We start from the raw sequence: 13,398 nt of genomic DNA, 5'->3' as shown, positions 1-13,398 counted from the left end.
ATCCCTACTTGAAAATGAAAGGCAAAAATGGCAATGTTTGTGATTTCATGACCCATTGGTGGTGCTGTCACCAAAGTTGGCATGTACCCTCGGATCATGTCCCTTATGAAGCATATCGAGTTTAGTTTTGACAGGACAAAGTGTTGCCTAGATACAGACTGACTTCCTGTTTCACTGCGGCATGGATCATTTCACAGTAGTGTAAATTCAGAATGGTAGGAACCTTAAAAATTCTGGTTAATGTTGTTTCTTGCGAACTGAGGTTTTTTTATAAGCAAAACAGTTCAAAAGATGCACACAAAATGTTTATTTTTGAACTGGTAGTGGCGCTATAGTTTGTCCTAAAGACCCCAAATTTTGCCTAGGGCCTTTTCATGCCCACCACTATCATTATGCCAAATTCCACCATTTTCCCATATATGGTTCATAGGGCTGTCCTAGGCTCCCATTATTGAGAAAGCTAACGGATACGATAGCAGGCGCAGTGAAGCGTGTCGGTGCTGTTATCAGCAATAACAGAACTAATGAACGGGAACGGTTGCATATTAAAAAAAGAAACAAATCGATTTTTCCCTCTCATTTTTATTTGAAATGAAAGTTTAAATACAGAATGAGCGAGGACATCCAGGGTGATTGTGGGCAAGTTGTGTCAGTAGGGTCTGAATTTCCTCTGCGCTCGCAGTAAAGCAATTCTCTGTTTATCCTCTTCAAACTTTCTCCTGAGCTCGGCGATGTCTGAAACACAAAACACAGGAGTTTATTTTAACACGCGAGCATCTCAGACACACGGCATCATGGGAAAGCGGCGGCGGGGACTCACGTTCGCGCTGTGTGTCTCTGTGCTGCCACGAGTAAAAGTTCAGCAGCTCTTTACGTTTCCTTTTCTTGTTTTCTTTTTTAAGCGTTCTCTCATTGGCCGTCTCGCTGTGTGGGCGGGTCTTAGCGCCACGGCTGCCCTTCGTCACTTTCACCCAACCCTCTTCATCCTCCTTCTGTTGCTCCGCCTCTTTCTTCAGACGCTCCGCCTCCTGAAATTCAAGAATTGTACCGATCATCAACAATCTCCGTCTACAGGCCATATAATACTTCAGATAATACAGTTTTCATGCATCTCACCTCTTCCTTCAGTCTGTCAAACTCATTCATGAATTTATCAACGGCGCTCTGCAGTGACGACGCTTCAGTCAGCGACTGGGAATACTGTTCAATCCACTCTACACACACACACACACACACCATTAGTGCTTGTGAATCCAGCTCAGTGGCTCTGAACACACACACATATTGTGACTCACTGCGAATGCCGGTTCTGATGGGTCGGGCTTTCGTGGAGACGATCAGCGGGACGCTCGGCGAGTGACACTTTGCCTCTGTTACACTGGAAGTGTTTTTAAATATAATGTAGCCCACTCTGAAACACTACACAAACACACACATTAGTGGTCACACAACACTGAACCGGTCCCAGTATGATGCTGCGGTGGTACCTGTTTCTCCGCAGGGGTGAAGTGTTTGGACAGCTCGCTCTGGGTCGGTTCTGATCCTCCTGGTCTCTCACACAGTTCTACTGACTGGATCGGACCAAACCGTGAGAACAAGTCTGTAACCACACTCTGGAAAACACACAGCAGCTCGTGAACGACACACACATCACAGTATGCACACGTGAGTGTCTGTTAGCGTGTTACTCACCTGTGTGCAGTACGGAGGGATGTTGAGGACAAACAGTGTTCTGTCCAGCGGCCGGTGTGTGTTCTTCTCCGATCGGACTCGATGTTCTTTAACACACAGCTGATGAAGAGCATCATCATCCTTGCTGAACTTCAGTGACAGCACTGACACACACACACAAAGTTTCATCAGTCTGATATACAGTAAAGCGTCGAGTGACGTAAGACTCGATTCTACACGGCAGAACAGATTAATGCACGCACTTTAAAGGCACATTTCAGCATTTAAACCCTCGACCCCATTGACTTCCATTGTAAGTGTCTCACAGGAACACACATTTGTTGTTTTAAAGGAGGGACGAGTCGAAATTAATTGTTGTGGTAATCAATATTATTTGTGGGAAAATCCAGCTCATTTAACCCATAGACGAACTGATATTCCACATCCGTTGTTCATCGATGTTTTATTTCCGTTGACGCATCAGTCTGTGTTCCCAACTTCATTATTTAAAAATCACATTTGATAGTGGAATTCAAGGTAAACAACTACATTACCCATAATGCAGCAGAGATCCACCAATCAGAGAACCAATGAAACCTGCAAAACGTGCCCGAGTGACCGCGCACTCCCATGATGCACTGCGATTGCCGTCATCGAGTCTTTCCAGCGTTAAACGACTGATGTGTGCATTTCTGAATATTTTGCAATAAGCTGCGTAAAATATATTGTTTATATACTTATAATCAATAGTTTTATCACTTTCCATCGTTTGTAATGTGATTACGTCATTTGCAATGCATCATGGGATTCTGGTATCTTCATCTTTTTGCCTGATGTTCAAATACTTTTCAAAGATCTGGTTTAGTTCATAAACTCTTATGAAGGATTTGATTAAATCACAAAAGAGAAAACAGATGGCGTCCACTGCAAGCACAACATGTTTTTAACCCTTTCACAACATTGTATTTTGGTTGCAGTTAAGTTACTCTACAGTATACGGTTTTATGAACTGGTGAGAAACCACACCCATAATTACAAGAAAAAACAATATAACACAAACACGACACGCTGTTTACACATTCCCAAAAATGAACGGCACAAAACTTTCGTTACATTTCTCAAGACATTTTTGGAAACATTGTGAAAACTTGTACCTGATTTCTTCAAGTACAAACAAATCAGCAATAAAACATGTTTGTAGGTTAATACAAGAAGTAGACTGTGCTTGTGAATGAGTGAAATACTGAAATACACGGTTCAAACAACCCACTAAACAGAATTTGTGGACCATTATTTGTCTACTTGTTTATTAACCCTATAACTCCTTGTGCATTATATAATAAACACAATGTTTAACTGCTCCTGTTTCACTCTCTGTTCAAACTATGATATGTATATTTCACATGTTTATGGACCATCTAGTGGTTATTTGTGATAAAGTGGTTTCAATGTTTATATTGATCTATTTAAAATGTGGTGGACTTGTGTGAAAAGTGACTCATGTTGGCATTAATGACGGCTTATTTTAATAAAGTAAAAGTGAAAGTAATTCTTATATTGTTATTGATATTTTAAAATGAGTATTTGCTGAAGATAAGCAGCTTGTGCTTGGTTCAAATGTTGTATATTATTTGATTGGAAAACAGCTTTAAAGTTCCTGAGACCCAGTGAAAAAGGTTTTCCTTGTTTAAATGTCAATATAGTGTTTGATGCATAAAATATATATGATGAAAATAGTTTATTGAAAAATAATATTTTATTCCTATTGTATTTGATACATTCAGTTTATATTTATAGAGCAGGAACAGGAAGTTGTCATGGTCAAACTGTCAAACATTTGGGATCTCTGGAGAGTCCAGAAGGTCCTCTGATAATACCCCAATATTTACCCCTGTAGACAAACTGCCATAACAAACGTCCCACACAAATGAAGAGGAGAATGACTTCTAATACTAAAGTATCTAATATCACACATAAAACATGTGCTTTCTTTTATAGTTTGTCTAATGGTACTATAAACAGTTTAATGTCACATAAGTAGAATTTTCTGGCAATTCTTTCATATTAACAGGGTTGATTAGGCAAATGAATAAATGTTTTGAAAACATTTCACAATGTTGCATTTTGGTTGCAGTTTACACATTACTGAAAAATGAACAATACCAACAGCAACTCTGAAAAGTTATATTTTAGTCGCAAAAATATCTTAATTTTATTCAAAAATCAAAGATTTTTGGAAACATTGTGAAATCCTACTGGGTAGAAGTTCTTTATAATAGAGAAATCGGCAATATAAAAATGATTTGTGGGATGTTTAATAGTTAAAATAAAAGTTGAATGAGTGAAACCAGTCCACACAATGTTTGTGCTTCATTATTTGTCTAATTGAAAACTGATCATTGAAATGAAAGTGTTTTTGAATGTGTGACAGGATTTCACGACTAATATCAATAAAGAATTTAATCTTATGAATATAAATGGGGTTATGCCTCAATACTGAAGTCCAGGTGAGGCGGAATAAAAACTCTGTTGACTATCAATGGCCATATAACGGTTATTCACATTTACACATTATTAATAATGGACAATTATTATGAATAAAAACACACATCTGCGGTCTAAGACATCAACTCTTTCTGTCATCAATACTGATTTTTGTTCTTGTTGAATGCGTTGAAGCAGATCCGTGTGAAACACATCATAGCAAGTGTTGACATCACAACGTCCCTGCAACGTTGTCTAAATGCCCAGTTAACACATTTAAAAAACGGACATCTGTCGTATAGTAACGTTTCAAATCTTTAAAACACTCGTGTCTTGTTTGAAAACAACAAATATATCTACCAGACGTGATGCAAGTTTAACACTTAATTCAGATTAAATTATGATGATTAAATCCAGACGATTTATTAACATCAAAGGGATAAACTGGAACGGACAACTGATGCATTAAAGAAGTCCCGCCTTACAGGTGAAAGAGCCAATCACCTTTTAGATACAGACATCGGCTGTCAATCAACTCTAGAACGCGCGTGCGCATTAGCTATACAAGTCGGGGAAATATTTTTTTTTTTTTTAGCATAATCTGAGATAAAGCAGCACAATTTATGATCCTATTGTTGTCAGATTTTTTTGCCGATTTGAAATATGTTCTTTGATCGCAAGCTTCACCAACCGTTTTTGAGATATTTGTCTTTCTCCATTCAAGTATATAATAGCTGTACTGACTGGAAATGACCTCCCGAGAATGTTCCAGAGATGCCCGCCGAGTGGACTGACTCGCTAGACAGACTTTGCTTCAGACAAGATTCTAACTGTGTGACTCCCGCTTATGTCTCAATGATCCACTGCAAATCAACACTTTATAACTAATGTCAGTTTAAAAAGAAATACGGAATGTAGTACACCAGAAATCTTTGTTTTCTGCTCGGATAATAAAATGTTCAAGCTGAACACGAGTCTGCGGCACTACGGCTTTCTACTTTATCGCATTACAGACAGTTTTGTTGGTTTTAAAGGAAGCGATTGATATTTACCAAATCGCCTCTAAAATCTGAACACCATTTCATCTTAAACTAACTTTAATTTTACCTGTAAAACCTCCGGGAATCACACACGCGGGTTCACCCTTGGGCTCCGCCATCTTCATCTCACACGCGTCACCGGAAACAGACGCAATGCCTACTGGGAAATGAAGTGCTTTTATTGATATTTCTAATAATGTCTAATTTTGAGTTGTTGGAGCGTTGTTGCGTGCAGTTTTGATGACGAAGACAAGAATACCACAATAATAATAATAATAATGAAATAACCAGGCCCGGACTGAATGTGCAGAAGAGGGAAAATCTACAGAATTCTTTGTAAGCTACTTAAACATTAAACATGTGTTAGGCTATATGAAGCTGCGAGTACTATACTCTTATTAATAGCTGAAAACATTGTTAAATTAATGAAAATAATTATTAAACAAATTGGGCAATGAAGAAGTTTAGAGATTGCTGGGTCTGGAAATAACCCGTCACAGTGAGAGCAATAGTGGCAAACACTATAAATATAAAAACACACAAACAGACAGGATTATAAAGTGAGAGATTTACTGGAGAAAAAGCGAGGAAAGCATAAACAAACATCAGAGACACTCACAGATCTGCTCCAGTATTAATACTATTCACCTGTGAACGAGTCTCACCCACATGACAACTATTTAAAATATGAAACAGAAATAAAAGTGTTTAATGTGAACCAGGACGATCACTGAACCCCTCCTAATAAACACAGAGCCAATCAGAGCCCAGATGTACACCATGTGACACACGTCACACGTCATGTTAGTGTGTGTTAGATCTTGATGCGGAAGGCGGTGGCGCCGGGCGTCTCGCTGGCACTGGTGCTGGGCTGCTGACTGGATGATTTAAAGAGCGCTTTCAGGATGGTTTGTGGATCCACTTCTGCGGTGGACGAGGTTCTGGAGCCGGAGCGGAACGAGCCGGAGGTGTTCTTCTGAACCGAACCCGTGGCACCAGGAGTGTCACTCAACCTCCTGACAGAACACACACACACACACAAAGGTCACACAGAGGTCACACACACACTGATCAAACACAAGAACAGGAAGTGATCTCACAGTAAGATGGGCTGCTCAGACGTGATGATGTTTCCCTGGATGTGCAGGTTACACTTCATCGGCTGACCTGCACAAACACACAATCAGCGCTTTACTTGTGTTGTGTTCAGGAATGTGATCAGGGTTCATAAGACAGATCTGGAATCAGTGATTTATGTGTGGTGAACTTCTCAATCAAATTCAATCATGTGATACGACTTAAAATTTAGTGTCATACCATCCAGACAGCGGTTGTTGTACTTCCTGTATGCGCTGACTGCATCCTCTTTACGCACAAACACCACCTCAGCCACGCCCACTTTGACCAGACGCGCCCGTTTTAGTGCGCCGCACACACAGAACAACTCCTGCACACGCAGAACACACACACATTTAGAAATAATTAGTATCATTTAGATTGTGTGTATATGTGTGTGTGAGTATGTGTGTGTGTGAGTATGTGTGTGAGTATGTGTGTGTGAGTATGTGTGTGTGTGAGTATGTGTGTGTGTGTGTGTGTGAGTATGTGTGTGTATATGTGTGTGTTTGTGATTGTGTGTGTGTGTGTGTGTGTGTGTGTGTGTCTGTGAGTATGTGTGTGTGTGTGATTGTGTGTGTGTGTGAGTATGTGTGTGTGTGTGTATGTGTGTGTGTGTGTGTGAGTATGTGTGAGTATGTGTGTGTATATGTGTGTGTGTGTGAGTATGTGTGTGTGTGAGTGAGTATGTGTGTGTGTATATGTGTGTGTGTGTGTGTGATTGTGTGTGTGAGTATGTGTGTGTATATGTGTGTGTGTGTGTATATGTGTGTGTGTGTGATTGAGTATGTGTGTGTGAGTATGTGTGTGTGTGTGTGTGAGTATGTGTGTGTATATGTGTGTGTGTGTGATTGTGTGTGTGAGTATGTGTGTGTATATGTGTGTGTGTGTGTGATTGTGTGTGTGTGTGTGTGTGTGTGTGTGTCTGTGAGTATGTGTGTGTGTGTGATTGTGTGTGTGTGTGTATGTGTGTGTATATGTGTGTGTGTGTGAGTATGTGTGTGTGTGAGTATGTGTGTGTGTGTGTGAGTATGTGTGTGTGTATATGTGTGTGTGTGATTGTGTGTGTGTGATTGTGTGTGTGTGTGAGTATGTGTGTGTGTGTGTGTGTGTGTGTGATTGTGTGTGTGTGTGTATGTGTGTGTGTGTGTGTGTGTGTGTGTGAGTATGTGTGTGTATATGTGTGTGTGTGTGATTGAGTATGTGTAACTCACCACTATATCTTCCTCAGAGACTCGAGGATGAAGGTTGTTCACGGTGATCTTTGTGCCCTCGAGAGGACTTAACACCGGCTGAGAGAGAGAGAGAGGAGAGAGAGAGAGAGAGAGAGAGAGACACTGACTCACTGATACAGTGGCTAGACAAACTATGTGACCCCTTTGTAATAATCTGGTTTTCCGCATGAATTGCTCATAAAAAGAGATCTCATCTTCATTCAAGTCGTGAGTATGGACAAACACAATGTGTTTAAGCTAACAACACACAAACAATTATAATCTTTCATGTCCCATTAAATATCTGAACTCTTCTAGATAACTTTAACCCTTTCCAGCTTCATGCAAAGCAACATGATCTTAGGTCTCTTTGCAAGGCATGGTCCATGTCAGCAGATGCTTCTTGTGATGTGTGAGTGCTTTTTAAAGTAGCTGTAACCCACACCTACAATCTCGTTTCAGCTTTAGCCTAGGGGTTCACATACTATTTCCACAGCACTGAGAATGTTTAATGGGATGTGTTCAATAAAGACATTAATGATTATAATTGTGTGTGTGTTGTTTGCTTAAGCACATTGTGTTATTGACTTTGATGAAGATGAGGTCACATTTATGACCACTTACGAAAGCAGCTAATTCCAAAGGGTTCACATACTTTTCTTGCCACTGTATATGAGAGAATAATGTCCAGTCATAATAAACACTGAAGAAGTGAACATGACACTAAAACAGTGATGAGGAAATCAACAGTTAATTACACACAAATATTGACTGAGCATTGACCAATCCCAATCCAGTATTCCAGAGAGGCATTGACCAATCACAATCCAGTATTCCAGAGAGGCATTGACCAATCACAATCCAGTATTCCAGAGAGACAAACCGTGTGTGTACCTGTGGTGCAGCAGTCTGAACACCGGCATCTCCGACTGTCTGTTGTGTAGCACCTGTTGCCCTGGAGACGGGCTGCAGGCTCTGTGTGGGGGGGCGGGCAGGCGGGCGAGAGGGTGGCACAGGGACGGATGCGGGTGTGTAAGAATCGTTCTTCACCACTTTAGTGAAGGGAGCAGAGAGAGATCCGATCTACACACAGACATGATGATTGTGTTAAGGTCACATGTATCTGTGTGTAGTTGTGTAGTTGTGTGTGTAGTTTGTCTCACTCGTGTCTGCAGACTGTTGGCTGTTGTGATCTTCATCTGTTTATTGGGTATCACACCATCATCATCATCATCATCATCAGCTGACACGTCCTAAAAGACACACATAATTACAGCAGATTTGTATTCACACTGATGAATCTCCTCCACGAGATTAGCCATGTTTAATCTGTAGATGGTATATCAGGGGCACTCTCACTGGATTTACTGTGCGGGACACAAACCTTCTTGTGAGGGGTGGGCGATATCACCAAAATAAAGTAATTTTATTTCATGATAATCAATAAATCAATACAATGTTATTATTATTAACTCATCTTCTCAAAGCAATGCATCAAGTAAATAACACATAAAACAATATCCATAAATAAAACACTGAAGGCTCTTTGTGTTTTTAGTAATCTCTATATGAAATGTGTTTTGTTTCCAGATATCATTGGAACAGAGTTTTGGAAAGGGGTCTGATGTGTATACTAAAATCCCACCTGACACGGAGAGAAACCAGAATGAGTAACGCTGTGATCTGCACTGGGGCACAATGAAGGGACTGGAATGACTTCAAGATTCGCACACAGTTGCGTGATTCAGACTGCGTGCGCAATACTCGCACAAAACAGCTGCGCTGTGTGCCAGGCATACACACAACGCCAAACTAATCGCAAGGGAACGGCAAACTTATTTCTAGGGAACGCGAAATGTCTTAATCTGTTGGTGTTATGTTTGTTGTATACTTGAGAATTCTTGCAAAAAAATCATAATAACAACCACAATAATAATAAGAAGAAGAAAAATACTGTGTGAATTTGAATAATTAAAGTGCATTTATCTAATCGCTCAACACAATCACACAGTAATTCTATAACCTCAGACATCCAACAACCTGACTAACTTTATTTAAAGCTTCGTTTGAGCAGTTTCTCCATGTCTGAGGGCTCAACTTCATTATCTGAGTGTTTCCTCCATTACAACAGATTCAGCTACTGTGAGCCAACTGACAGTTCATCACCACTAACACTACAACACGACAGTCGTACGAGACCGTCACAAAGCCGACTTTACAGTCAAATCTTGATTTGTGTGTTTGCGTGTCTCTGACCTGAGTTGCCGCACTAGGAACATTAATCCGGATGCCACTGGTCATTCCCACAGGCCTCTGCTGCAGACAGACAGACAGACAGACATTAACCCTGCGTCTTCACTAGAGGTTTGAATATCTTCTCTGACTGGTCAGATGTTAACTTAAAGAAACTCCAGTTTGTGACTCGATCTCTTACAGTTTCTCCAGTGGTTGCAGGTCTGTGCAGACTTTTACACAGTAATTGTTTTAAAGAAATCAACAGTTCCAAAACATAGTGAACTCTTTCAAGACACCAATTTACAGCACCATACAGGAAGTCTGTCCTAAAACAAGCACAGCAACATCATTAGATTCTCATGTTGTCGGCTCACCTGGATGGTTTTAGTGATCTTCAGAGCTGCTGCACTCTGACTGGACATTGACGGGACACTCCTCTTTAAGCTCAACCTATCACGTGCATCAACTACTTTAGTAATTCCACCTCTTGGCTGCAAAGCCACGCCCATTCTGAAGCTCAGTCCCTGATTGGTGGGGAAGTTCCTGGCAGCGGTTCCGACTGATCCGGTGTTGTGGATGTGTATGTGTGGCATTCCTGTTGCGGTGGGTTTGACGGGCGGAGACTGGGCTGGCGTTACCGGCGTCTGCTGCTGTTTACGAGAGTTGATCATCTGTCGCGCGTCCTGTACCGCACCTGCAGTGCCCCCTCTGCCACGAATGCGGAAACGGGCATCTTTCTGCCCCAGTTTCTCCCTTGCATCCTTCACCTGAGATGCTGCAGAAACAGATAGATTGACGTTAAATAAAAAGACGCTAGAGAGTTCAAAACACTATATTGTGAGTGTCAATCTCAGTGTGTTTACCTCCTGTAGCTCCGCCCACTCCTAATCTCTGTCTGACATCACTAGTGCCAATCTTCTGACGGGCATCAAAGGCTCTGCCCACTGACCCTGCCCCTCTGCCATACACAGGCCTGTGGGAAATACGTTATTTCAGTGTTTAAACACAATGTTTGATTTTATGTGCAAGTTTTCTAGCCTATAATAAACCATTAAAACATTTCAAATGCAGGATAACAGATGCGATGGCCCACTTCTTTGTGTGGGCGCCTCGTTCCCCCGGCAAGATGGCGCCCTTGGGTGGCGGCCCATGACGCCCATGCCTAAATACGCCCTTGTGCTCAACTAATTTGATTGGGATTTTTTTCCCCCAATTTCCAATGCCAATATCTAGTGAACAGGGTGTCTAATATCTAGCAACGTTCTCTTTAAGTTGTATTTTTTAAAACCACAAACTAGGGGGGGTCTGAGTATCTCAGCGAGTATTGACGCTGACTATCACACCTGGAGTCATGAGTTTGAATCCAGGGTGTGCTGATTGACTCCAGTCAGGTCTCCTTAGCAACCAAATTGTCCCGGTTGCTAGGGAGGGTAGAGTCACATGGGATAACCAAATTGGCCTGGTTGCTAGGGAGGGTAGAGTCACATGGGGTAACCTCCTTGTGGTCACTATAATGTGGTTCTCGCTCTCGGTGGGGCGTGTGGTGAGTTGTGCGTGTGGATGCCGCGGAGAATAGCGTGAAGTCTCCACATGCATCTCCACGGTAACGCGCTCAACAAGTCACACGAGGGAACTGAGATTTGTCCTCCGCCACCTAGATTGAGATGAGTCACTACGCCACCACGAGGACTTAGAACACATTGAGAATTGGCCAAAAAAATGACCAGAAGAGAAAAGCGTACAAGAATCACATCATATCGCTTTCCTCAGATCATTACTCCTAATGTGAGATTTAATAGAACAGTCTTTGATAAAGACTGACAATGATGTGTACACTTCATTGGTAAGAAATGAATCTAATGTTAGGTTAATTGAGGTTAATTAATGGTTAATCGATTTGTATGTCTGTCAATACATTTCTGATTTAAACCCCTCTACTGTGTTGAAGTAATTGGTGTTTTGGAATAATGTTCTTCAATATCTGTATATAGAGTGCTGAAGTACAGTGTTTTAGGAAACTATTTTAATAAGTAATAATGAATCTATCGATGGCTTGGTTGCAGAAAGGTTCTGGAAACTGAGCGGTTAAGGGCATGTTATGGGAACCATTGTGTAAAACCTAAAACAAACGTTTGATTTCCATCAAGAAAACCTGGAAAACCAGGTTCTGTTCCAGGAATGTTCTGGAAACCAAAACATTTTCATTGCGGACTGTCCAACCGTGCCATTCAGCGTCAGATATTTGTAAATAATGAGTACACATTCATTATTTACAAATTATAATCTTTTCTTCTATGTGTTATGTTCTCTCGAATCACTCTGCGATCTCAGTATAAAATCATTCCAACTCAAATCAATGTTTTATGTCCATTCATTTAAATCTATAGCAAGTAGTTGTGTAATAAATATTGTGTACAGTCATAATCACCAAATAAACATTGTCAGATCAGAACTCGATGCCAACTGAATGTTGATTTCAGTATTTGTGACATATTTTAACATAATTTCAACACTATTCAATATTTCAACTTAATGTATTTATTTAGTAAGAAACTGATAAACAAGATAATTTACAGTCAGCCAGTCACAAAATACACCCCTTCCGGTCCGCGTCGGGGTCCTGGTCACCCCTTCCGGTCTGCGTCGGGGTCCTGGTCACCCCTTCCGGTCTGCGTCGGGGTCCTGGTCACCCCTTCGGCATTTATTTTAATGACATCGGCCGATAACCATGCTCAATTGATTGCTTACCATAAGTATTAACTTTGCCTCGTATTCCAAAATATACCAATAGATTTGTCAATGAAAAGTTTTATTCTTTAAATTGCATGTTTATCGACATTTATATGGGCCATCGTTCTCACTAGATATCGGTATCGCCCATTGAAAACCCCCGATATCGACTACTATTGATAATCTCACTGCGAGAACGCGTGCTGTGTAAAGAGCTACGTTAATTATACCGCGAGCGTTCGCGTTATATGTATAAGAGTACGATTAACTCGTGTTATGAGATATACAGTGAAATAATAACAGTGAAATATCGGAGTTTGTTTGTGCAGCTGCGCACAGAAACACTTCGGACGCCGTAATTCACAAGTATCAGCCAATGAGAACACGAGTCTCGACACAAACGATCATCTCCACCAATCCGCGTCAAGAGAAGGCGGGACATCTCGCCTAAAGACTGCGCGTCTAAACCAACGACAAAAGCGCGTATTAAAACATCGCAGCGCGTCACACTGCCGCTGTTTAACGCGTCTGGAGGTGAACAGCTCTCACTGACCTCTTACTGACTCCTCGAGCACTGAAACTGCGGCGGCGGATCACTTCGTCCAGAGACACATCCGCCATCACTGCGACACCTCCAGACTGAACGCACTGCGCATCAGCGATGCGCACATACGGGCGGGGCGAGCGAGACGCATGACGGACAGCACGAAGGGTCAAAAAACACGCTCAAAGCGAAACCACAAAAACAACATATTAATGTAAAATAATAATTCTGCATTGTTAATAATAGTCTCCCTGTTGTCTGGTAGACATATTGTTTTCGGTTGCTGTGATTGACATTTATCAAGAGGATGCACACAAAATAGATTTTATTTGAGTCGACAAATGCTAATAATTGTAAGCATTAC

The 13,398-nt window shown here is 41.2% G+C and overlaps 2 protein-coding genes across 3 annotated transcripts; both read right to left on the bottom strand.

Moving 5' to 3' along the window:
* Positions 1 to 564: 564 nt before the first annotated feature.
* On the bottom strand, positions 565 to 5,494 carry rrp7a (ribosomal RNA processing 7 homolog A). Its single transcript, XM_052140346.1, has 7 exons — positions 5,263 to 5,494; positions 1,693 to 1,835; positions 1,488 to 1,613; positions 1,296 to 1,419; positions 1,117 to 1,214; positions 821 to 1,028; positions 565 to 735 (listed from the first exon to the last, which is right to left on the bottom strand). The coding sequence occupies exons 1-7, from the start codon at positions 5,318 to 5,320 to the stop codon at positions 650 to 652; spliced, it is 843 nt and encodes a 280-aa protein (XP_051996306.1). The 5' UTR covers positions 5,321 to 5,494; the 3' UTR covers positions 565 to 649.
* Positions 5,495 to 5,701: 207 nt separating this feature from the next.
* LOC127653589 (polymerase delta-interacting protein 3-like) lies at positions 5,702 to 13,153 on the bottom strand. 2 transcript variants are annotated; one of them, XM_052140316.1, is made up of 10 exons: positions 13,044 to 13,153; positions 10,624 to 10,733; positions 10,135 to 10,535; positions 9,782 to 9,841; positions 8,689 to 8,778; positions 8,420 to 8,608; positions 7,526 to 7,603; positions 6,513 to 6,642; positions 6,296 to 6,362; positions 5,702 to 6,211 (listed from the first exon to the last, which is right to left on the bottom strand). In XM_052140316.1, exons 1-10 carry the CDS (start codon positions 13,109 to 13,111, stop codon positions 6,010 to 6,012), a joined length of 1,395 nt encoding a protein of 464 aa, XP_051996276.1. In that variant the 5' UTR covers positions 13,112 to 13,153; the 3' UTR covers positions 5,702 to 6,009. The 2 variants fall into 2 exon arrangements, with proteins under 2 accessions (XP_051996276.1, XP_051996284.1); XM_052140324.1 differs by having other exon boundaries at positions 9,782 to 9,838.
* Between the last annotated feature and the right edge of the window lie 245 nt (positions 13,154 to 13,398).

This window comes from Xyrauchen texanus, chromosome 2 (assembly GCF_025860055.1).
Source record: "Xyrauchen texanus isolate HMW12.3.18 chromosome 2, RBS_HiC_50CHRs, whole genome shotgun sequence".
NCBI lineage: Eukaryota > Metazoa > Chordata > Actinopteri > Cypriniformes > Catostomidae > Xyrauchen > Xyrauchen texanus.
Note: the sequence above shows the minus strand (reverse complement) of the source record. Positions and strands in the feature narration are given on the sequence as shown.